Genomic DNA, 27,168 nt, shown 5'->3' with positions numbered 1-27,168 from the left:
ACATAGAATCATTATATCTTCTGATTGGAATGGTCATAATAATCTATGGGGTTATGATAACAATGAAAGAGGTCAGATGATACTAGATCTCATTCTGGCAAAAGATTTAATTTTGTTGAATGCCGATAATAAGACACCCACATATGGCCACACAGGAAGCTATGGATGGCCCGATCTAATACTGACTAACTCTCCAGTGCTGGCACAAAATATAGAGTGGTACGTAGGGGAGAAGATGACACAGAGTAGTCATTCTTATATCCATCTATATATATATAATTGATTGTCTGTGTGTCTCTGTATGTTCTCTATACAAATCTACAATTTTAGATCGATCATAGGGTCTGTTTCTGGCTAACCTTCATAGGTTCAAATCAATCCCCAGTGATAAATGCGCGTGTTCGGCCATAGGCACGCCTCTTCACTACGCAACTCTATGACCCAAGACAATGGCTTTCCACTTCAGAGAGCCAGCTGAACATCTGCGAATACCTTGGCTTGAGTGCATCCAGAAGCGGGAAGATTCGAAAAAAAAAAAATGTAAACTGGTCTGCTTTCTAGAGTAGCATCCTGAGGATATCAGAGCTAGTCCCAGAGCCAGAACCAAAAACCACCTATGGCAGTTAGATCCACTAGAATACGACGTCAACTACACCCAGACAGCGATCTCATACATCTGTTTAGAGAAGAGGAACCTGAATAGTCGAGAATGATTTGATCCATACAGGCTTATCGAAAAGCTGGATACAAGCAGCAATTACTGACGAATGTCTTTGGACCAAATCAAACCACACGTTGCAGCGATTAGATCAACCCAGCAGCAGATTGACATCTTTCATTGATGTGATAGTTACTAATTCGAAGAAAATCACTGAAGAGAATCAAATCAAATTTTATTAAGAACTATTCTCGATTATGACTATTATTATGATTTCGTGATTTATAATTGTGATTTATTTACATGAATCACCATTTTTCGAAACATAAATTCTATACTTGTTTACTGGCGAGGTGCGTAATGGCATCTGTCCATGTATGTAATATATCTTTCTCAAGCTCAATAAACGGTTAGGTTCCCTGGAGGCACCCAAGTCCCCTGGGACAATGTGCTTATATCACCGAATGTGACAGAGCCTGGGTGTCTCTCAGGTTTCTATCACTATTACTATCATAAAAATATTCATGATTGTATCTTATCTAAGTATGGATAGCTTCCCGATTTACTCCAATATGTTTATCATTTATTTTTAAACGTGTCAATTGTGTTAGAATTTACTATCCCCAGGGCAAGCTATTGCACTTATTCACAGCCATATTAGAGAAAAATTCCTTGCGACATCACAACCAATTGAAAATTTTTAACATTTCAACCATATCCTCCTTCCCCAGACACCTGCATTCTTCTAATGTAAACATACTCAAAAAATGAAGTCTTTCTTCATTCAACACAACAATTTCTTCATAACTCAAGCCCCATGTGTCACAAGGACATGCCTACCTCTTCTTCGCTCCCTCTCAAACAAGTCTATGTCCCTCTGTAGGTGTGGTCTCCAAAACCTTACAGCATACTTCTGTCCAAGACGAACTAAGCCTCAGAAAAACGGTAGAATGACTTGAGAGGAACATGAAGACACTGTTTAAAATGAAACAGCATTCTTTCTATTTACTTTTCAACCCGCACTGAACAATGTTCAAAAAACCCAAGCCACTCGTCAATGAGAATTGAATTCACTTTTTACAAAGATTAAACATTTAAAACTAGTTTTATTTTCTTTTTTTACTTCTGGAATTAACGATTTTCCTCACAATCAGATGAAAGGGTTTGAGATAAACATTACTTTTTTTTTTCCAAACTGAGCACAACTCAGGTCCATCACCATCTATGGATGATTTACTACCTAGCAGGGTTGTTTGGTTTAAACCACGTTGGCTTAAACCTTGGTTTTAACCAAGTGGTTTTTTTCAAAAAATCAAATAAAAGTTGCCTAAATATAATTTTTTTTTCCTTGAAAAATATGATATTGGTTCATTATTAGCCAAAATGTTTCATTTTTACCACATTTTATATCCTTGGGGTACATTCTGATGGTATATCTTTAAATGACAACATTTTATAAGTGGTTTTTTTCAAAAAGTCTCATAAAAGTGGCCAGAATATATATATATTTTTCATATGAAGTATCTTAGTTATTTAAAGTTATATACAGAGGAAAAAATTTCTCATTCTTACAACATTTTCTAACCTTTGGCTACATACTGATGCTCTATCTTTAACAAAGTCATGAATAAGAAATGCATCACACATCTAAATGTAGTGGTGTATTATCTCACAGGTTTCTTTTTCCCTTCACAAAGAAGCAGCAACAGTAGTGACACCATCATGCTAGGGGCAGGCGGTCCTATAATCCAATAAAGACACCAGCTGTCCTTAAAGGACAAAGACCAGTGTACATTACCTCACATACATTTTCATTTTCTTTCCCATAAGAAGTAGCACATCTCCTACTGTATATCTCCCAGTCTTAATATTCAATAGTTGTTTTTTTTATACTTTCACACTGTTAAGCCCAGTTAATCAAGGTTCTACTGTATAGTAGTAACAGATTTATGAAAAATAATCAGCTATATACAGGGTGATTATAATTTAAGTTTTGATTCCAAAACTATACAATAGGTACTGATCAGAATGACTTGAAAATTTGCATGGATACTCCTGAAGCAATGGAAGTTTCTTTCGCAAAAGAAAAAGTGCAAAATATGCAAGTAGATGATGCTGTACTTGGCCAGCAGTATAATATATTTTGTGCAACCACATCATTTCGGCACTTCCACAGCATCAGTGTGTGCATAGAACTTCTATCAAGATGCACATTGCAATACCAGCAAAGCAGCTGCTGAAGACCCATTTTGACAGGATGCACCTTAACCCTTGCAACTTCTGGCTGTGGGGATACATCAAAATGTTATAAACAGTGGTCAGATTGCAAACTTTGGTGAATTGTAATCTCCAGCAAGTTCCTCAGGAATATTAACGGGGGGGGGGGGGACGCTTGGTTTTATAAAGCTGAATTGCAAGCACATCCACATTGTCCATGGCATACTCCGATTTATGTAAAAAAAAAACAGTGAAAACTATATACACACCAGCATTAAAGTTCCAATAATTGATAATTACATAGCACCCATAATGTAGTAGATATACATTTTTTTATACTTTTGATGTTTTTCATATTTTTACCACTTTTTGCTACTGTAACAGCAAAAAAAAATAACTGTTACAAAGTATGGTGTCATTAGAACTATATGAAAAACATGGCTCCTCAACTTACTCAACAATTCACTCATAATATAAAGAGCTTGACCCATGAGGAAGAGGTTATCAGCATCACCTTCGGCACTTGCTATCCTTTTCTGTGAACCTGGTTCCATGTGTTCAGCTGCTACAGATTCAGTTGGTACATAAAAGTACATAGGAACAACAGCATCTGCAAATTTGGAAAAAAAAACCCTTTAAAAATGTAATCAAAAGTATGGCATATACAAGTTGGTGAATATTGTATTCATCACTTAAAGTCAAAACGGGAAGGAATGGAGTGCTTGTTGTAATATTTATATTTTATGGATGTTATATATAAATAAATGAATACATTATTACAGTTAGGCAGCAGTGCGTACTGATAAATAGCAGTGTGTACTGCTAATTTAGCTGATAGAGGATGTAAAGTTGCAGGGACGCCGGAAGTCAAAAATGATTGGTGTTGCTCAAAGTATGAGAGTCATTTCTCTGTACAGGCTACGATATTTACATATATTTTCCACTGACCATACGCCCTTTTTTGAAGTAGTGTCTCCTGTTTTTTTTCTGAATCTATTTGATTTCAACGATGACCTGTTCTTCAACCTACTTTTGCAGTAGTGGCAAGATTTTTACCACAGTAAAATGTAACAAACCTATGCAGGGGGGGGGGGCTATAGGGGTACCATGTCTGCCCCAAGACCAGTACCTTCTTAACGCATGGGCCCACCCGGGCCCTGACAAAAATGAGACCCAGTTAAAATTTTCGAGAATTTTCCAGGTGGGATCTGAGAAAAATTACTTGGCCGGGGACCCATGACGCTCTGAAGACGGTATTGCCCAAGACAATTAAAAATTAAAATTATTTTTTTCAATAAATTAAAATATTGAAAGAAAATACCTTTTTATATGCTAAATTTTTCAATTTCTGTTAATTTAAAATGTCTCTGGATTCCCTGTGCCCAGAGCCATCTTAAGCGCATCGTGGGCCCCCGGACCAAGTGATTTTTCTGATGCCCTACCAGGTAAATTATGGAAAATTTCAAAGAAATCTAATTTTTGTGAGGCCCCTCTTTTCTTGAGATGCCTGGGCTCATGCGTTAAGACGGCACTGCATGGTAATGCATATTCTGAAATCGAATAATTATTTCGTATGTATTTTACCGTTTTTTTGGATTGGATTGTTGATGATTTAGCTGGATTCCCGTTTCAACTTCTCCAATAATTTAAATTGACAACCATCACCATAGAGTGGAACATTTGAGTATAGTGTTTCAGAGTATTGGGGAAGCTTACATTGAAAACAGAAAGTGATACGATTACATAATACAGGGGTTCTCGAACTGTGTGCCACGGCACCCTGCAAAGGTTTTTCGAAGAGACTCTTTGTTAAACTGCTCCGTGGGGAGCTGCGGATAATCGTTGATTAGAGAAAAAGGTGCTGCGGGTGGGAAAAGTTTGAGAATCCCTGACATATATAAGTGTATAAGATGCCCCACACATCCTCCAACGCTGCCTGCGCTAGGATCTTTCATAGGCCCCCAGGGTAAGTTATTTTTCCGAGGCCCCATTAGGCAAATTATCGAAAGTTTCAACCAGATCTAATCTGTGTGAGACTCCAAGCCGTGCCTGGGTGGGCCCATTCTTTTTGACGACACTTCGGTCCTTACCTAAGGGGTCCGGTGCGTCTCAACAGTTTCAGAGACGAAAAATATTTGCCTGATTTTATATATTTGGTGGAGAGGAGGAATCGGCATCCATTATTTCAAAATATACAAGAATGCTGTGAAATATCCATACAGAAAATGTTAAATACACAATTCAATAAATTAACACAAAAACTGGCAAAAATTCAACACTGAAGGTAATTTTAAACTAATGAGAGAAAAAAATTCTGAAACTGATAAAAATTTTGGACTTGAATCAAAAATAATTCCAGCATCAATAAAACTTCAGAATTTACGAGGAGGAGGGCGATTTCAGAATTAATGCAAGAAGTAATTTCAGAATTCATGAAAGCCTCCAATAGTTTACTGTGAGTACGGGGACCAATAAAGCACGGTGTCCAGTGCGACCGCTCCTGTCACACACTCCTAAGAGCAGCTCTCACTTTCAGGCTGGAAATCTCCTTCTGTCATTTCTTTTTGACAGCCTCAACCGTTTTCTCCACTGAGGGAAAAGCAAGAATTGGGGAATAGGGGGAGGGGGTGAGACTAAGGTGAAGAGGTGCTTGGCTAGTCAGTGAATATCTGTTGTTTAAATTTTGTTGGCTGGGCTATGCCCTCACACCACGTAGGCTGGGATTTCTGGCGGGCCCAAGTAGGAGGTGGATTTAAAAACGGGCGCACAAGGCACACACACCCTGGGCAGCATAAAACCCAAACACACTTTTTTCTAATTTAAGGGGCCAGTATTTACTTTTGTTGCATCTGATTCCCTTTTCAAGCTAAACAGTATCTTCTGTAGTTAGTTTACAGCTTGAAAAACCCCAAAAAATTATGGTAATTGTTCCAAGTCCATTCCCATGTCAGCCCTTCCCTTGTGGGGTCAAATGCCGAACTTGGAAATTGGTTAATGTTGTCTGCACAACAAAAATTGATGTCTGCCGAATTTAAGAGTTGAACTACTCAAAATTATTGGTGACATTCCCAATTTATACGACAGCGGATGGTTTTTCTACAATTACACAAAAAAAAAGCAAAAAAAATGTCATTTAGATAAAAGCAAACTTACATGGGGTGAAATCTAGTTCATTAATGTCACTATGAAATCCTTTGAACTTTGAAAAAAACAGATCTTAAGCATTTTTTTTAGGAGCGTTTCGTTATTCCACAACAGTAGAGCAAATTTGTGATTATTACTATGTGACATAGTTCAATCTTACACGAACGGCAAGGAATTATTCCATTCTCTACATGTAGCTGGTCATCCGACAGATGAGCGGGAAAAAAATTACACACCATAGGAAGTCTAGCAGTACAACAGAAAGGTTTTTTTCCCCCTTCATATGGTAGGTGTACTACATATCTATTCAAGGAACAGCCAGGCTGCACACTAATTGTATGCTATCAGGGGCTCTCTTTTCGCTGAGTAGTAAAAAGACCGACAGCTAAAATATTGTTAATTGAACGTATGTGTTGAATGGGTCTGCAAAACGATTTTTTCCTCTCCCTATAGAAATATTTGGTTCCGAGGAAAAAAGAAGCTATATCCATTTGCAATTCCCCGTGGTGCCCGCGGGCATCGGTGCCGGCTTTGATTTTGAACACCACAACGCAAATCACAATGGTGGGAAGAAAATTATAACGAAATTTGGTTTATGGTGTCCTTTTTTAAGCAAAATTTTGTTTTGTCAACCCTAGGGGATAATGAGCAAGTCAGACGTCTGGAAAAGTGTGCAGACTTCTCAAACATGAATTAATTGATAACTTATGGCCCGAAATAGAGCCAAGCATCACCTTAAAATACTGATTCTATGAATTCATGGGTTGTCCGTGTGTGAGGGAAGTATGGTGACTTTTACCGTTGGCAGTATGGAAAGTAATGAAAAAAAACAAAAACATGCAAATTAAAATAAATATAGTGATTTAGCTAAAATACTTTTTTTTCAATTACTCAAAAAAATTTCCTTCACTTTTCCATTGTACAACATGATGTATAATTTGTGTATGCGTGTATGTCCAGAAAAGAGATGCGCGAGACATTTTTGTCTCAATTTTCATGGTGCATGCAATCAGTGTTTGATCTCGTTTATCGAATCATTTTTTCTTTCATGCACAAGAATCATTTTTTCTTTCATGCACAAGAATCATTGTTGAGATTTGTCTTTTGTAAATATAGAATGCTGAAATGATTATTCACATGCGTTCTGGAAGTAGTAGCGGAGGGGTTTCCTGGTGTTTTTGACGATAACTTCATGGTCATTGGCGTATGCAAGGGGGGTTTCGGGGTTCTATCCCCCTTGAGACAAAATTGTACTGTCATTTTGCAGGAAAAAACGTAAACCCCCACAGAAGGGAAAAATATCTAAAACACCCCTTCTTCTCGAAAAAAATTGATGTACGCCTATGTTCATGGTGATGATTAAAACGTTGTGTATCTTTTCTTTTTATTTGCAGTCATTTATTTTTTCTTCACAAATCAGGGGTGTAAGTGCCCCTCATCCATTTTGGAGCAGAAATTTTGAAATTGGAGTAGATCTAAAAACTAACTGTATCTGCAATATAAGGAGTAATTTTTCTGTGAAATGCCAAACATTTTGCCAAAAATGGTTGGAGCAAACAATTCTAAATTTCCTTCACAAATTGTGCAGAATAAGGGTTGTCGTGAAAAAAAGTTAACTTATCAGAAATTTAAAAGCGAAATGCAAAAAAAAAATATATATATATATAAATACCATTTTTACTTAAAAAATTTCTCAACATAATAGCATGTTAATAAATTTAAAATGTGTTTTTCTGCTGTTTTCTGAGCCTGAAGCCTGTTACAATATTTTCTATATGAATCGCGAGTCGCTTTCAGAAGTTTGGCATCTTCATGACAATTTTTTTCGAATTTTTCATGCCCTTGAACATAAGATTTCGTGTGCTTTCTTTTAAAGCATTGGATGGAAAGGTTTTTCACTTTTCAAACAGACTTTTGTTAATACTGAACTATCTTTAACTGTCTGCATTACCATGTGTTAAAGATAAAAAAGCCTTCACCAAAACTGGCAAAATTTTGAACTTTGGGCTGCTTTCAAGGTTACAAAGTTTGAATATGTATGCCCAATATCTATCTATTCTCTGAACTGATTTCACTTCTTGTAATTCTTTGCATTGTAGTGCAACCCATTCATCACTTGGTAGATGATAAAATAATTGATAGTTCTGTTGGTGATACAATGTTAAGCAACATCCTAGCAATACGTGAAGGAGTAATGTACCATCGCAGCAATGCACGAGGGAGTGCGAAAAACAAGAGAGGGTGCAAGCATTTCATTCTCTTTAACAATATGTTTTGGAAAGGTAGGGCATTTATATATATAGGTATCTCAAAGAAGATATGTACATATAAAATGAACTTGCTCCTAGTACAAAGTCCTTCCTTTGACTATTGTTAAGAGCATGCCCCTCCCTCACCAACGCAGGGGCGGACCTTGCGGCCATATTAGGCGCCACTCTAGGAGGGGTGCCAAATGAAGTTGAAAGGGTGAAAAAAAACTTTGTGGAACAAAAAAAACGTGGTCAGTAGCATCAAAAAGTAGGTTCTGCATGGGTAGAGATTTTATTCCTCAAGCCGGCCCTGTTCGTCAAATCTGGATTTTCACGGTGTGAAATTGTCACGATCTGCAACCGTCGACGATAACCACACGACCACATTGTGGCTAGACGACAAAACTATGGATATATAAGATGGAGTTTTTACAGATCCAGTTTTTTCCCAATGATCTCCGAAAAATTTCGGTAATTTAAACGAGTAAACCAATCCCCCTTTTTGATTCTTCGCAAAGGCGCGTGTGTAATGTTGTGGGAAATAAAGCGAATTTATGCGGTAGATATGCTGTTTTTCAACGCAGGTTGTTAGCGCAGAAATTACCATTATTTTTAGTATATAACCTGCAGGATGGAGAAAAAATGCTCTCTGAAATAAGAAAATTCGGCATATTCATTCAGGGACTTCGATAGCCCGCGGGTTATACCAACTACTTCAAAAGGTTATATGGACTACTTCAATATAGTACAAATACTTTCCAAGGTCACGAGATGACACGATTGTGGTAGATGGTGGGAAGTGAAAAAAATTGAAGTTTCCCCCTTTCATATCCATGGAAAGAAAGCGTCCCGTGAACAAAATTTTGATGCTTCTTTCTCCTAAATTCCGGGTATTTGACGCACTAAGTGCATTCACGGTACCTCAGCGAACCACGAACAAGAATTAGCGCAAATACGTAGGGATTCGGCATCTTGGCGTGCCATGTAGCAAGATAACTGTTTCGGCGCAATTTAGCGAAATTGGCGCAGCTCTTGCACCCCTGCACAAATCTCTCAGAAGTCATGAAAAATAAAAAAAACAAGCATCTCCTTCGTCCCTAAATCTCAATATACAGCATCTCATTTTACTAGGATGTCTTTTTTAAATACATGTTTCTGTGTCTGTGTGTATTTGTTTATCTATACTTATGTTGAGCTATGAATTTTAATTTTGGTAATAGCTATGAAATAAACGGTTCTGCAATATGGTTTATTTTATTTATTTTTTTTTTTTGGTGGTATAAACTTCAGATAGTAAAGCTATGTCATTATTGCATTTATTTATTTTCTGTTTTATTTTTTCTCAGCGACTTTTTTTTCTTGCTTTTTTTTCAACTATATTGATGAGACTATTGAATGATGTTTTTATCCCTTTACACGGCATAATAGCAATAAGCTTCCTTATGATTTTCAGCACTAAATGAGTATATAAAGTAATAAAAAAGTAATGGGTATAGAGCAGCTTTTTCAAAGTATGCATCACTGTTTCTAGAAGCATCGCTAACCTTTATGTAGGGTGTCACGGCGAGCTTGAGATATTGATTTGTGCACCTATTTATGCTTTGAAGAAGTTATGGGAAAAGTTTATACAGGAAAATATCTATTAATCTATCTTGAAGAGCCGATGACGAATCATGAATTAGGCAAGGGAGCAGTGGTCAACAGAAGTTTGTGAACCATTGGTATAGGAAAAAGTGTTCCACTGAGGGAGGGATTAACTTTACAAAATATTTGGGCTTGTCAATGGTAAAATAAGAAGGCGATATATCTTGTCAATGCCACTCAAAGGGTTTAGATTCGTCTGAAATCAGCGATGAAACATACTATCTCAAGTCTATTGCTGTGAGTACCGCTGTGGTATTCAGATTCTATGAGGCTCATTTCATTCTCATGCTTGATGGATATACAGGGTGTATGGGAACGTCCCTCGAACATGAAATGACTAGCAAACAAAAGGAGCTACAGCTATGCAACTCCTCACAAGGAAAGGGTATTTCTTCAAAAATGTTAATTAAAAAAAAAAGCTCTTTCAGTGCAATATTTGAGCTATGTTCAAATGGTAATTGTTATTTGAACCAATTGGTATTGCTGGTGATGCTCTGTCCATCGGTCTCGCTTGCAGTCAGAACCTGTGTGCAGCACTGTCTCGTAGGCCACATGATTGCCAAACGTGTCTCATTACGAATGAGAAATCTTGTGTTGTCCACTGATTATACCAAAAAAAAAAAAACCCATAGAAGAAGAAAAGAGTGGCAAAAGTGTATTTATTTGGATAAATATGGATGGAACAAAAAAACTCAATGTTCAAGCTGAACATATGTCTGTTGTTCAGATGAGCATCACATAAACTCACCCCAGTGAGCCAAGTAATTGGTATTTCTAAGCAATACCATTCGAATGATTGGTATTGCTTTAGCAATACCAGCAAATATGTTCCGGCATCCCTGTAAAGGTGACTTAGAAAATCAAAAATTACATGGCAATGGATGGATATACATAATGAATAAATTCTGTGTTTTATCAAATGGTGTGGTAAAGCCATCCATGTTGATACTATTGACACATCCAGCTTATCACATGCTGGAAATTATTTAACAAATGTGGTTTTTAGTTCAGTGAAGTCAACAGAAGAAAACTTCAAATGTAACATATCAAGTTTTGTTACAAAATTTTGTTACTGCAAATATGGTTTCTTCCAGAAAGACTCTGGATGAAAAGCTTGGCTTTTCAGGACTTACATATTGGGACAGCGCCCACATTTTAAACTTGTTAGCCGAAGATTTGGATAAAACTTATGTAACAAAGCATGTTACAAGTATATTTAGATACTTCCGCAATCATCTCTCTAAAGCATGGTATCATGTGTAAGGTGGAAGTGAATTGGTCTTCCTGCAGTGGTATGATGGAATACTTATTGATTCTCTTGAATCTTACGTTAAAAATTCAGCAGTTGTTACCAAAGTTTGTGAAGACCACAGATTTCAGTAACATCTCTAGTGAAATCTTAAATATTGATTTTAAAAAAAAATTGTCAAGAACATAATGACAATTCTGAAACCAAAAGTTGAAATTAACGATTTTGTACAAAGTACAAAGGAACACACACACACACACACAACTGCTCCATAGCTGAATGTGTATTGGGATGGAAAAAGCTGCAATTGAAGATAAAAGCAGCATCAACATCAAACAATAAAAAGGTTTTGTCATCAGAGTATAAAAATATGTATGAACAATCATTAACAGATGCACACTTTGCTGATTTATTCTAAGCTCATCAGTGTTAACTTCTAATAGGGAATTAATGGTCTTGAATTTATCAAACAAAAATGTGGCTCTGGTTTCTTGGCAATTACATTAGTTTTTGGGAAAGTTGGAATCATTTCATACAAATACAATACAAATACAACGCCACAACAGGCAAATTGCCCAGCGAGGTGGCTGACTTAAGAACATCATGGATCCCCGAGCCCCTACCTACTACTGCTACACCACACATGCACCCCCCCCCCGCGGAACGGTAAATGCGTTCCCCCAACGAAAATCCCCCCCCAACGAATCGGTAAATGCGGGAATGTGCGTGTACGTGTAGTGCAACCTGACGTATAGTTTGTTATTGTGTAATGCTTGTTATGTGTAGTACTGTCATCTGCCCCCAGTTTTACTAACTATAAGTGAAGTGTTATGGTTGAATGATTTACCGTTGTAGGACTGTTGCTCTCTGTGGCGAGACTTTTTAACGGGGAGGTCGGCTCGCATTTGCGCCTTGAAGTTGGGAACCACAGAAAACCAACTTCAGCCGACCACCACTGTGGGGTTCGAACCCGGATCCTCGCATCACGAGTCCGGCACTATAACCACTCGACCACCACAGCGGCTATTTCATGCTAAAAAAATTTTTTTTTTCATACTAAGGTTGTTGATACAATATCTGATTTTGAGTGGTGGAATAGTTTTTATAATGTTTTGGATAAAGATACAATTACACACACAGAGCGATATGTGATTTGTAAACATGCTAATTACAGCCAAATCACTGATGCCTGTGTTGAAAGGATTTTTTCAAGGGTGCAGTTCATTCCAAATAGCAAAACAGATTAAGAGTAGACAAAGCATCCCAAACTAGTGTTTCTAATGAAACAAATGAACAATTATTCATACAGGGTAAAATTATTTAATACTTGATGTAAGATTCAACAAGTGTTTTTTCCCCCTTTTCTTAATAAAATGTTCTGAAATATTTCACAAGTTATGATTTTTTCTCTTTAGTATGCAAATATTTTTTAAATAGTCATTATTTTTGTAAGTTTAAATTTCTTTAATTTTATATTCTTTAAAGAAAGCATAGATTAATGACTAGTGTGTTGGTAATATATATATTTTATATATTTTGTTTAAAAAAATCAAAAAAATCGTGATTTAAATCAAAAAAAATCGATTTTATTAAAAAAAAATAAAAAAAATCAACAACCCTGCAAAGTGATGCAAGAATGTTTTCTTAGTACATCTGTTCATATCCTGTGGACTATTTCACAGCTGATGCCTTAAAATTCATAAATTGTCTGCAAACGATGAGCAGAGAATTTCTCTAGGTAATCCCAGAGGAATAGTCAAGAGCTGTTGAATCTGAGTAACAGATTGGACTGAGTCAAATTGCTATCGATGGTCAGCATTAACAGCTATAGCCTATCTGACATCATCCTCATAAATATAGGAACCAATAGTTCCACACATACAAATTGCACACCATACCTTTCACTTTCGATTTTTATGAAAATATTTAGGATTTTCATGCAATCCACATATACATTGGCCAATCACCCATAGTACACCCATAAGTACAGTGAAAATCCTAGTCCTACACAGTGAGTGAACATACAATGAAAATTCTAAATAAAGATACCCTATAACGACAATCACCAATCACAACAAAAGTTTGAGAACTAGCAAGGGTTCTCAAACTTTCTCCACCCACAGTGTGCCCCTTACCCATAATCAACACTTATCTGCAGCTCCCCAGAGTCAGCCACCTCGTTGGGCATTTTGCCTGTTGTGGCGTTGTATTTGTATAAGTTTAACAAAGAATCTCTTTGCAAAAACCTTTGTTGGGCCACTGTTCTGCGGCACCCCTAATACAGGTTGGTCGCACACAGTTTGAGAACCCTGAGAGACCTAATGATATTACTATCTGGTCCTGATGCACTTTACATAGTGGTAATATCTTCCATCTATAACGATAACTTCTATGTAATGAGAAATTTCTCTAATCCCTTTAATATTGCTATACAGATGTTTCACTAAGGGGTGGGAAGGGCTTCATTTTGGAGCAGTAAAATACAGGATTTGGAGCAGTTTTCAGAGCAGTAAAAATTAAATTTTAGAGCAAGGATGTATAAATTGGAAAAAAAAACAATGAATTAAAGCAACATTATTTAGGATTGATAACAAAAATGAAAAAAAGAAAATACATATAAAAAAACCAATATTTTCTTTAAGTTTTCACATGTCTATTTAAGAAGACTCACTCATTTTGCTTGATGAGGGCATTATTTGTTGTTTATAACAACTGCAGGTTAAATAGGCTGAAAACTTTATATATAGTCAACCCCCGTATCCGCAGGGTTGCATTCTGGGGTAGCTGCGAATACAAGAAATATGCAAATAACCATATGGTTTTTTTTGGTATATCTCGTTTATTGAACATCATGAGAAGAACAGGGTGACACAAAGGGTAGAAGGGAATGTAAAAGAAGATGCAGATATTGTTGGCGATGTTTTCTGAAAGAAAATTGTGATTTCTGTTTGCCATTTCTTCTCTTTACATCAAGTATGTTGGAGTATGTTGACAAAGCTTCCTCTATCAATTTTTCTACATGTTAAAACTTAACATGGAGGGATTTATGTCATGAAAATAATCTATTGCTGATTTGAACTTGTTGTAACATGATGACCTGGAATCCTTCACAAATTCTGTTTACACCCGTGTGAAGGATCCTGGAGCTTGTCGTATTATCTTCCTCTCCTGATCTTAGGGCCCGCAGATCGCTGGTGGGAATCCCGCAGAGTCGTCGTCTAACTCCATATAAAGAAAATAAATGTTAATGTGCAATATCAAATCGTGGTAAATGCTTTACAATATATTATACAAGAAAAATGTGCAATGGTTTTACCTTCATTCCGTCTGTGGGCCATGGACCACTTCACGGTCAATAATTTCATGAGAGTTTCAATGTGTTCCTATTGTTGCAGACCCTGGCCAGGTCTTCAATGTTTACCTTTCCTATGTTGCCAACTTCCATATGTCAAAAGTTAAAAATAGTTTTGTTCCGTATGATATGTAAATGAGTTTTACCGTTCAGTATGTTAAAGTTTTTACAGATTCTGCTGTCCGATTGGTTCTTGGAATAGAGGTTTTTCTTTAAAAACCACCACTGTGCAGAGAAAAGGGCAGATCTAAACAAACAAAGTTCAGCACTAAGCAAGGCATCTCTGGTGAACCTAGGACCTAGGGGCTCTTATTCCTAGCAGTTGTGGGAAGATGAGAGATGGAGTATTAGCTTTCTCTTTGGGATGTCGACTCTGCACCGAAACCTGGTCTAGTGTGCCCCACCTGGAGAAGTGAGACCTCGATGGGGATAGAGGAGCAGTGCTGATGCCGACATAGAACCTCCATCACGAGATGCTGAGTAGACATCGTCTCAAGACTCGACTACTTGGGATACTGGCCGGTGACGTCCACGCAATAACAGAAGCTGACGCATGGGTACAATGAACTCTAAAAGATTGACAGATTGGTGAGACCAAATCAGTTTTGATGTGCAATATTTACTAAAGCTAAAACTCTAACAAATTGTTGTTTATGTTCTTTACCAGTTTAAAACTTTGAGAAGTGTAAAAAACTTTAATGTTAATAAATAATATTGGTGGAAAAATTGTTTTATTATTGTCATTCGCAAGAGCTAATTTTACGTTCGGGAAAGATAAAAATAGAATCCGGGATGTAACAACGACCAGTACGTTACATTGTGAAGCCCTTCTGCTGTTTCTCATGGTGAACTTGCCCTCTACTTCTTTATCTTGATCTTCATCTGGTACCACTTCAGTTTGCGGAACAGTCAGCTGCATTAATTCCTCCTCAGTCAATGCCCCTGAATTGCTATTAATTTAACTGTTCGACTTCTTCTACATCCATATCATTGAACCCTTCTCCACCCACCTGTTTTGCTAAAATGTGACAATGTCTTTTATAATCTCTTCATTTAGCTCTGTAGAAATGTTTGTGTCCTGAAGCGCACATTGTTTCCCATTGTTTGCGCACAGACTGTTTCTCACTTAAGAGCTGCCATGGCATAAGTGAGTCATCCAAAAGTGAGTCATCCTAAACATGCACAACTCAAATTTTATAAACAAAATAACATGAATGACGATTTGTGTGTTGCCAAAAAATTTTAAAAAAAGCCGCAGATACAGATACTGTGAATATGGGGGCTGACTGTAGTAAGTTTTCAATTTTTTCTTCCTTAAATTAGAAATTTATTCAATAGAGAAATATTAATTTTTTTGATATTTTTATACTTTTGTGTAAGGTAGTATCTTTAAAATCACGATGCTTGGATATGTAACTGGGTGTATATTTGAGTTATAGGTCTACTACTACTAAACCACTCATCCATATTCCTCTACGGAACTTCTAATGAATCTGTACATGTTGGAATGTGTGAGTATGTATAGTGAACCTTCTCAAGTTTCTGTGTAATTCTTGTTATGTGTAGTGCTGCCATCTGCAATAAAATTTTTTACACTACGAGTTTCTCTCAACTCATAGTGAGTGAAGTGTAATCAATGAATAATTGTAACGTTGTAGGCCTGTTGCTCTCTGTGGCGAGACTTTTTAATGGGGAGATCGGCTCGCATTCGCGCCTTGAAGTTGGGAACCGCAGAAAACTAACTTCAGCCAACCACCACTGCAGCAATGGCGTTATAGGTCTGATGACTGCTATGTGGCAACATTTATTTAATTTTGAAAGGAATAGTGGACTTGAAATTTTAAAAAAAACCATAGAAAGTAATATTTAGCCAACCACTACTGTGCAGGTGTCAAGCTGCACCTTAAAAAGTTCTTGAAATACTGCAGATTTTCACACTCTTAATATATTGATATGCCCTATATTTTATTGTGTTAGAATTATATTACAGAATCATTACAATGTAAATAGTTAGAGCTTTAAAGACAATTTTTTCACACTTTATGACAATCATTTTCTTTATTCCCTCCAGATTCGGCGCCACACAGAGTAGTACCTGTCACATGTAGAGATTGGCCTTTGAGCTACCCCTGTTGACAAGTGAAAATGAGCATGGTTTTGAAACCATAAAATCTTGAATGTTCTTTGGTAAATTAAGCAGTGTTTATTTGTTCAGGAGGTGCTACCACTTATGTTCCAAATTAGAAGTGAGAAACTGAGATGGATGAATATAAACAATTCTTCTTTTTTTTTCAATTTTATGGGCATGATTTCTACTGGCTTCTTGTTATACTCTGAAAGAAATTGAAAAATGGGAGAAAATTTCGACAGAATATGTTTGGCCATTTAACACTCATTATTTGGCAGCATTGGCAACTCATCATTCGCTATTCAGCTACTTTTTTTCCTAAACAAATTGGTGACATTAACAATTCAACACTCATTATTTGGCGACATTGGTGATTTAACACTCGTTATTTGGCAAAGTTGCCAAATTAGCTTTTGTGATTTGATGAACTAGCTCTTTTAGAATGAACATTTTTTTCATGAAACATCAGGATTTAACACAACAACGATCGACCATAGTAATTTCTGCTGCTTGACTGCAAGCAACAGATTATCTGATTGAAAATTTTTGTTCGAATGGAAAAATATCTTTGTAGAGCTTGGGCAAAGTGTGGAAAGCTCACATGGCTAGCTCGTGAGGTTTTTTTTTAAATACAGTACTTTACTTTGCAGTAAAACTTTTTTGGGAACAGCTTTGGTATAAAAGACCGGTTGGCGGGCGATTTTCTGCGACTTTTTTTTCGGCGCCAAACATGTCCGATGACCACATCAAAAGTCACCAAGGCTGTTAAACACATTACGGGCGCCGAAAAAAAAAATCGCCAGCATAGAAAACAATAATGAAAACAATATGATAAATATCATGAAACACAAGAGAAATGGAAACATAAATAAGAGCTGGATTGAGCGAGCATAAAAATGCTAAAACCAACAAGCATAATTATAAACTAAAACCCGGACTCACTTTCCGGGTATCCAGATTCTTTTAAATAAAATAAAAAGGATTCAGGGACATCCTAAGTATGTAGAAAAGAATAAATATTGGAAAATATTAAAAGGTACAACCTGAGGGAAAAGATATCCAAAATAATTAATCCGACACACACTACATTTTATATACGGAAGGAAGGGAAAATGAACTAATCTCCCAATGGCTTTTCAAAACGCTGCGGCTATAAGGTGACGTCATTTGGAAGAAAAAAGAGAGAGAATAGAACATACTACAAAGAAAGCAAGAATGGAAAAAAAGGGAGAAGACCCGTTTGAAAGATGCCCTAGGAACACGGAAAAACAACAACCAGCGCCACCATCTGGCAGAATTCAGAACAGCTTTAGAATAGGATAGAACATTCTGGACCAACGACAACCCAGCAGAACAACAATGAACCAAAGCACGGCAACGATGGCAACTTATCGCCGGAAAAAAAGTAGCCAATTTGGCGTGTCCCTTATACCAAAGTTGTTCCCTATTTTGGATCAGAGATCTCTAGTTTTCAAGGTCACGAGATAGTGCAGCTATGAAATATGGGAAAAGGAAATGTGGTGCTGGAGTACAGAGGAATAAAACACTTTCTCTCGGAAAGAATTGTTTCATAGCATGTGATAAAATTGTTTGGCATCCTTTTCCGAAAGTCTGTGCATATTGAGACAAAATTGACACAATAAAATACAAAAATACACAATTGGAGCAAGATGGTGCAGGATGTTAATTTTGGAGCAGTGCGGTGCAAATGGCAGAGTTCTCACTCCTGTTCACTGTATATTTAACTGTTGTATCTCATGGATTATATGGGGGGGGGGATGAATTTGTAAACTCAATTAGTCAAAAATTTTTCTTTCAAATAAACTGTAATCTAATATGCATATAGAAAATAATTATGAGAAAGATATTATTCTCACTTCCAAATCTGTCCATTTTCAGCCTTGGGTGAAGTAGGAGCCGGTATTTCTTTATCTGCTCATCATTTCCCTTGAAAATTCCTTGAAGGGAAAAATAATGGTATTAAAAAATTATAGTTTTCAAAACTTTGAAAATGTATGCGAGATAATTAGTATCCATGAAGAAATAAGTTAAAGTAAGACCTACCGTCTAAAATCATATAGAGGAAAAACAGAGGCCATTCACATTCTATGTTTTCAAAATCCTGCATTGAAAATACAATGAATAAGAATACATGTCTCTCTCGCCTTATGCAATTAATTGGTTCCACAAAATAGTCGCATAAGACAGAATTGAGTAAAGTGAGTTGAATTTAACATGGGGAAGACAGGAATAGGGGGGTTATTTTTCTTCAGAAGGATTAAAAAAATTGAATCCAACAGCAAAGAAACCTCTTTCATTAATGAATTAATTACTCAACTGATATGAATGAATTAAATTAATACATTTTCAGTCTTCACTATTTCTAATTGATTCTAATGAGTGTGGATGTTCTTTCCTAAATAGCCTGGTACGATAGGCTGATAAGTTTTTAATGAAACAGTCAAGATCCGGCTGACAAGCAGCAGTTTTCATCCCCTTATAAGAACTTTAGTAGCAACACCAGAGAGAATTCCACAAATATAAAAATTCTAGTTTCACTGGAACTACTTTTTTTGATTAAATTTCTCATGGCATTGTGAATGTGTTACCAAACTTTCATCAGTGAGATCTGGTGAGTTGTATCTGAGAATTTTTTTCATATTTGTCATAGCTACATCAGCAAGTCTATGTTATGTATATGTTACCGGCAAAGTATGAAATCCAGGCATTGTATAGAATGCCTAGGCATTCTATACAATGCCTGGTCGTTTCAGGCAAAGTATGAAATACCGGTTTTATTCTATACTTTGCCTAGGCATTCTATAGAATGACTAGTCATTCTATAGAATGCCTAAACACAATCCAGGCAAAGTATGAAATATCTTCTTCCAACAAATCTCTTTAGGGGCGGTATAAAATATTACATAAAATTAAAATTTTACTGACTTTTCGTCATTTTTTCCCGGAAACGTTTCCTTTTCGCTCGCGTGAAAAAGGATCTGTTGAGGGGTGGTATAAAATATTGCAATTTCATCGAATTAAAATTTCACAGAATTTTCGTCATTTTTTCCCTGAAACGTTTCCCTTTCGCTCTCGTGGAAAAGGATCTGATGAGGGGCGGTATAAAATATTACAATTTCATCGAATTAAAATTTCACAGAATTTTCGTCATTTGTTCCCGGAAACGTTTCCGTTTCGCTCTCGTGAAAAAGGATCTGATGAGGGGTGGTATAAAATATTACAATTTCGTCGCATTAAAATTTCACAGAATTTTCGCCATTTTTTCCCGGAAACGTTTCCCTTTCGCTCTCGTGAAAAAGGATCTGTTTAGGGGCGGTATAAAATATTACAATTTCATCGAATTAAAATTTCACAGAATTTTCGTCATTTGTTCCCGGAAACGTTTCCCTTTCGCTCTCGTGAAAAAGGATCTGTTGAGGGGCGGTATAAAATATTACAATTTCATCGAATTAAAATTTCACAGAATTTTCGTCATGTGTTCCCGGAAACGTTTCCCTTTCGCTCTCGTGAAAAAGGATCTGATGAGGGGCGGTATAAAATATTACAATTTCATCGAATTAAAATTTCACAGAATTTTCATCATTTGTTCCCGGAAACGTTTCCCTTTCGCTCTCGTGAAAAAGGATCTGTTGAGGGGCGGTATAAAATATTACAATTTCATCGAATTAAAATTTCACAGAATTTTCGTCATTTATTCCCGGAAACGTTTCCCTTTCGCTCGCGTGAAAAAGGATCTGTTGAGGGGTGGTATAAAATATTACAATTTCATCGAATTAAAATTTCACAGAATTTCCGTAAATTTTTCCCGGAAACGTTCCCTTTCGCTCTCGTGAAAAAGGATCTGATGAGGGGCGGTATAAAATATTACAATTTCATCGAATTAAAATTTCACTGAATTTTCGTCATTTTTTCCCGGAAACGTTTCCGTTTCGCTCTCGTGAAAAAGGATCTGTTGAGGGGCGGTATAAAATATTACAATTTCATCGAATTAAAATTTCACAGAATTTTCGTCATTTGTTCCCGGAAACGTTTCCCTTTCGCTCTCGTGAAAAAGGATCTGTTGAGGGGCGGTATAAAATATTACAATTTCATCGAATTAAAATTTCACAGAATTTTCGTCATTTATTCCCGGAAACGTTTCCCTTTCGCTCGCGTGAAAAAGGATCTGTTGAGGGGTGGTATAAAATATTACAATTTCATCGAATTAAAATTTCACAGAATTTCCGTAAATTTTTCCCGGAAACGTTCCCTTTTGCTCTCGTGAAAAAGGATCTGATGAGGGGCGGTATAAAATATTACAATTTCATCGAATTAAAATTTCACAGAATTTTCGTCATTTGTTCCCGGAAACGTTTCCGTTTCGCTCTCGTGAAAAAGGATCTGTTGAGGGGCGGTATAAAATATTACAATTTCATCGAATTAAAATTTATACAGAATTTTCGTCATTTATTCCCGGAAACGTTTCCCTTTCGCTCGCGTGAAAAAGGATCTGATAAGGGGCGGTATAAAATATTACAATTTCGTCCCATTAAAATTTCACAGAATTTTCGCCATTTTTTCCCGGAAACGTTTCCCTTTCGCTCTCGTGAAAAAGGATCTGTTGAGGGGCGGTATAAAATATTACAATTTCATCGAATTAAAATTTCACAGAATTTCCGTAAATTTTTCCCGGAAACGTTCCCTTTTGCTCTCGTGAAAAAGGATCTGATGAGGGGCGGTATAAAATATTACAATTTCATCGAATTAAAATTTCACAGAATTTTCGTCATTTGTTCCCGGAAACGTTTCCGTTTCGCTCTCGTGAAAAAGGATCTGTTGAGGGGCGGTATAAAATATTACAATTTCATCGAATTAAAATTTCACAGAATTTTCGTCATTTATTCCCGGAAACGTTTCCCTTTCGCTCGCGTGAAAAAGGATCTGATGAGGGGCGGTATAAAATATTACAATTTCGTCCCATTAAAATTTCACAGAATTTTCGCCATTTTTTCCCGGAAACGTTTCCCTTTCGCTCTCGTGAAAAAGGATCTGTTGAGGGGCGGTATAAAATATTACAATTTCATCGAATTAAAATTTCACAGAATTTTCGTCATTTGTTCCCGGAAACGTTTCCCTTTCGTTCTCGTGAAAAAGGATCTGTTGAGGGGCGGTATAAAATATTACAATTTCGTCCCATTAAAATTTCACAGAATTTTCGCCATTTTTTCCCGGAAACGTTTCCCTTTCGCTCTCGTGAAAAAGGATCTGTTGAGGGGCGGTATAAAATATTACAATTTCATCGAATTAAAATTTCACAGAATTTCCGTAAATTTTTCCCGGAAACGTTCCCTTTTGCTCTCGTGAAAAAGGATCTGATGAGGGGCGGTATAAAATATTACAATTTCATCGAATTAAAATTTCACAGAATTTTCGTCATTTGTTCCCGGAAACGTTTCCGTTTCGCTCTCGTGAAAAAGGATCTGTTGAGGGGCGGTATAAAATATTACAATTTCATCGAATTAAAATTTCACAGAATTTTCGTCATTTATTCCCGGAAACGTTTCCCTTTCGCTCGCGTGAAAAAGGATCTGTTGAGGGGTGGTATAAAATATTACAATTTCATCGAATTAAAATTTCACAGAATTTCCGTAAATTTTTCCCGGAAACGTTCCCTTTCGCTCTCGTGAAAAAGGATCTGATGAGGGGCGGTATAAAATATTACAATTTCATCGAATTAAAATTTCACAGAATTTTCGTCATTTTTTCCCGGAAACGTTTCCGTTTCGCTCTCGTGAAAAAGGATCTGTTGAGGGGCGGTATAAAATATTACAATTTCATCGAATTAAAATTTCACAGAATTTTCGTCATTTGTTCCCGGAAACGTTTCCCTTTCGCTCTCGTGAAAAAGGATCTGTTGAGGGGCGGTATAAAATATTACAATTTCGTCCCATTAAAATTTCACAGAATTTTCGCCATTTTTTCCCGGAAACGTTTCCCTTTCGCTCTCGTGAAAAAGGATCTATTGAGGGGCGGTATAAAATATTACAATTTCATCGAATTAAAATTTCACAGAATTTCCGTAAATTTTTCCCGGAAACGTTCCCTTTTGCTCTCGTGAAAAAGGATCTGATGAGGGGCGGTATAAAATATTACAATTTCATCGAATTAAAATTTCACAGAATTTTCGTCATTTGTTCCCGGAAACGTTTCCGTTTCGCTCTCGTGAAAAAGGATCTGTTGAGGGGCGGTATAAAATATTACAATTTCATCGAATTAAAATTTCACAGAATTTTCGTCATTTATTCCCGGAAACGTTTCCCTTTCGCTCGCGTGAAAAAGGATCTGATGAGGGGCGGTATAAAATATTACAATTTCGTCCCATTAAAATTTCACAGAATTTTCGCCATTTTTTCCCGGAAACGTTTCCCTTTCGCTCTCGTGAAAAAGGATCTGTTGAGGGGCGGTATAAAATATTACAATTTCATCGAATTAAAATTTCACAGAATTTCCGTAAATTTTTCCCGGAAACGTTCCCTTTTGCTCTCGTGAAAAAGGATCTGATGAGGGGCGGTATAAAATATTACAATTTCATCGAATTAAAATTTCACAGAATTTTCGTCATTTGTTCCCGGAAACGTTTCCGTTTCGCTCTCGTGAAAAAGGATCTGTTGAGGGGCGGTATAAAATATTACAATTTCATCGAATTAAAATTTCACAGAATTTTCGTCATTTATTCCCGGAAACGTTTCCCTTTCGCTCTCGTGAAAAAGGATCTGATGAGGGGCGGTATAAAATATTACAATTTCGTCCCATTAAAATTTCACAGAATTTTCGCCATTTTTTCCCGGAAACGTTTCCCTTTCGCTCTCGTGAAAAAGGATCTGTTGAGGGGCGGTATAAAATATTACAATTTCATCGAATTAAAATTTCACAGAATTTTCGTCATTTGTTCCCGGAAACGTTTCCCTTTCGCTCTCGTGAAAAAGGATCTGTTGAGGGGCGGTATAAAATATTACAATTTCATCGAATTAAAATTTCACAGAATTTTCGTCATTTTTTCCCGGAAACGTTTCCCCTTTCGCTCTCATGAAAAAGGATCTGTTGAGGTTCGTAATTTTTTCCGAAAACATGCATTGGCCAGCGACGACTTCCATTCTTATTGGTGTATAATCGCACCATTTGATCCACGATGTAAACTCCTTATTTAATTTCTTTATTGTAGGCAACTATTTCTGGGGTCTTTTTCACGTTTTCGTTGATAGTTACATCCAGGGTGGTCTTAGGGCAGTGCGACAGGTGCAATTGCACCGGGCCGCGAAACGCGTTATGAGAAGGGGCGCCGAAACGCGTTAAATATACATTACTAGAAAAATATCTTTAAGATACGTATTTATAAAAAAACTGTAAAATATATATGAAAAAAATGACCGAGATGAATTTAAAAAAAAACAAAGATTTGAGTGTGTATAATATTAGTTATTTTTCGAAACGGAAATAATCGATGGGCAGTTGTGCAGTGCATAATATGGCCCCTTCCCCAGGGCTGTAGCGTGCTTTCTCGGGGGCAGTCTTTTCTTGGAGTCTCCTTGAAATGGTTATGCTCAGAAAAAGGAAGAGTTACAAGCCTCCCCCCCTCCATTCGGCTCGTTGCACCGCCCAAATTGCCTCAGAATAGTTACGGACCTGCCCAAGTTGCAGGGCCCGGTGCTTTAGCTGGTGTTAGCCTGTCCCTTCCGTTTCTTGGTACTGGTTCTGAAAGGGGTAATTTCAAATGAAGTTCATGTGTTTTATAAATATGAAAAGAAATCATACGGAAATATCACTAATTTAACCACTTTTATTATCATCTTAGCCCGTACGTGATGCGTGCGCTACACGAATTTTACCATAAAACTCAATTAACATAAGTATGAAGAAGATTGATCCTCCGTGATGAGTATCCTGCACAAATGTGTGACGTTTTGCTTCTTTAATGTTTTTAAATCTCTTAATTAAATCAAACAAGTTGGGTTTTTATGCTTGTTTACAAGTTAAATAGCGGTGTGCCGGGGATGGGGGGGGGGTGTCACAACACAAAGAGTGTCTGATGATATGGTAGAATGAATCTATCCCGTATGACTAGCAAAAATTGCCTCCTCTGGCACATCACTCTGGATTTACGCCTGGGGGGGGGGGGGGCGCTGACTACTTTTTTTTGCACCGGGCGCCACTGGGCCTAAGACCGGCCCTGGTTACATCAGTATGAAGTGAACTCAGAACTAGAACATTTTTAATCTTTTTTCTCTGATAAGATGTCAGTGTAATATCAGTTCCTGTTTTTGCATTTGGAGGTACCTCACGACGGTCTTTTTGAAGGGTCCCAACCAAGCTTGTCCTTTTAAAAAATGCACATAATCTCAGTGATGTAAAATAATCATCTGTTGTTTTGTTTCGAATTACATGTTCATAGACAAGTTGATTTGCTGGTCTGGTATTATCTGCCCCAGTGTAATCGAAACTGATTTTCTGTCCATTCAGAATATATTTGGAATCAACGCAGGCAAGAAGCCAGAATTTTATCCCAAATTTATCAGGATTACTTTGGATATACTGTGTAAATGGACATCTTGCTTTTGAGGGTAGAAGTTGTTCGTCCACAGTTAGATTGGGCCCTGGTTTGTAGCAAGTCACACTGTATTCTATGAATGAAATCCATAGTGAACATGCAAGAGAAAATTGGTCAGTTTTTAATATTTCAGACCTTTCAGATTTCAGATCGAATCGCATGAATTTCAAAATTTCTTTGAAACAATGTCTTGTCATTGTTTGGGGAAAAAATAGGGGACCCCAAATCTCGACGACCACAATGAATTCAGTAGGAAGTTTTTTGCACCTCTTGCATACATAATGGATATCGTTGCATCCAGTTCAAGCAAAGAAACTGACCAAGAAGTTTCATTCAGACGACGATGGGCTTCAGCTTCTGAAGCCTCTGAAGCCCATATATATGTCGAATCATTTTGTCGCAGAAAATAAGGCGTCACGAACCCAGAACACTTTCATTTATGTTTTTTGAACGCATAAAATGTGGGGCCTTGATTTTCTCTCAATATATTTTGCGATCCTCGACATCCTAAAGTTGATGAAGGTTCTATGATTTTCCATATGCTCCCATCTGCTGCATTTTCTTAGATCATTTCTGTGGCTTCAACGAGTTATAATGAGGCACACCACGGTCATTTTCTGCACACGAGATCTAATTAGACCGGGACCTACAATTTATTGCCGATTCCGAACGGCAAGCTTGTTTCAATGCTCATCATCGAGAAGTTGGTGCACTAACTCCTCAATGGGGAACTTCCTGCGGTAGCAATTTTTTCTGCAGTCAAATCGCCGTGTCTGTTGTACCCCTGTGTCAGGAAAGTTTTCTGACAAAGACGAACCGGGTATCGAACTCGCGACACCTCTAAACATCCTTTGGTACTTTAGGCGAGTATCTTATCGACCTGGGCTACCGCGCCCGAGAAATAATTTTATATTGATTTAAATCTTCGTCATCAGAACCGCTACTTTCTTCACTACAGTTCGACATAGGGTAGGTCTATGCTCTTCTGCACTTTCATCATAACTGCTTCCAGAGTTTCTCTCATCTAATCTTTACATCTCCTGGAGTATTTCTTCAGTAAATATACGTTTTCTCGTCATTTTAAACCAATGTTTCCCAAAGTGGGCAATATCGCCTCCTGGTGGGCGATAGAAAGGGCCAAGGGGGCGATAGAAGCCACGGGTATAACAGAGGATCCTATGGGTTCACTTGAGTTGGGGGGGGGGGATGAGGGAAAAATTTATCTGAAAAAGGGGGCGGTGGAACAAAAAGTTTGGGAAACTATGTTCTAAACTAACTGTTTGAAAAGATCACATGCACTCAAATTTTCTACGTCCAAGAATAAACAATTTAACGGATAATATGGCAAGAATGCTTGACAAAAACCAAAAATGACACACCTGCTGACGACACTTGCAGATAAGAATGAGAGGAAAAGATAGGTCACACACAAGGTCAAATGCAAAAAAGACTTTCAGAAGGATTATAACCTACTTAGAAATCAATTGTGACGACGATAGTAGTATTTACCGCATAATGTGCTAGAATATAAGAAAGAGTCACTATGACCCCCCTCGGTCTTTCTACGTATATCCGCTCGTAGCTTCGTTGTTAAAAAAGATAACGAAAGGAAGCTTTGGTATACAATAAGAACATGCTAATTCAGGAAAAATCCAGAAATTCCAGGTGGTTCGGTTTATTCTTAGCAGAGATATGTAAGCTTAAACAGCGTGCAAGGTCAAAAAAACACCCGTTTCGTCTTCCTACTGTTAATATTTCATCATTGATAAATGGAACTTGCAAATGCGGATTATGCGATATCATTTTGTCTTGAAGTAACAGAAATTTTCATCTACGGATTTATGAACAAAAAATATAATGTATAAAGCGCCCGTTAACTCATCTATTCGAGGGAAAGTGACCGTGGTATGTCGGTCACGGAA

At 37.1% G+C, this 27,168-nt stretch overlaps 1 protein-coding gene across 9 annotated transcripts in view; it reads right to left on the bottom strand.

The window, feature by feature from the left end:
- The window catches only part of LOC149064525 (putative phosphorylase b kinase regulatory subunit beta), a 231,969-nt gene that overhangs the window by 121,111 nt on the left and 83,690 nt on the right, over positions 1-27,168 (bottom strand). For all 9 annotated transcript variants that reach the window (XM_089255135.1, XM_089255137.1, XM_089255139.1 and 6 more), the window contains 3 exons: positions 18,706-18,763; positions 18,519-18,599; positions 3,330-3,485 (listed from right to left, as the gene is read on the bottom strand). In XM_089255135.1, coding sequence (XP_089111261.1) covers positions 3,330-3,485; positions 18,519-18,599; positions 18,706-18,763 — 295 coding nt within the window. The remainder of the gene's footprint in view (positions 1-3,329; positions 3,486-18,518; positions 18,600-18,705; positions 18,764-27,168) is intronic.

This window comes from Pholcus phalangioides, unplaced genomic scaffold (genome assembly GCF_987345545.1).
Source record: "Pholcus phalangioides strain wild (caught in Gottingen) unplaced genomic scaffold, Ppha-v1.0 ptg000042l_1, whole genome shotgun sequence".
In the NCBI taxonomy this organism is placed as follows: Eukaryota; Metazoa; Arthropoda; class Arachnida; order Araneae; family Pholcidae; genus Pholcus; species Pholcus phalangioides.
Note: the sequence above shows the minus strand (reverse complement) of the source record. Positions and strands in the feature narration are given on the sequence as shown.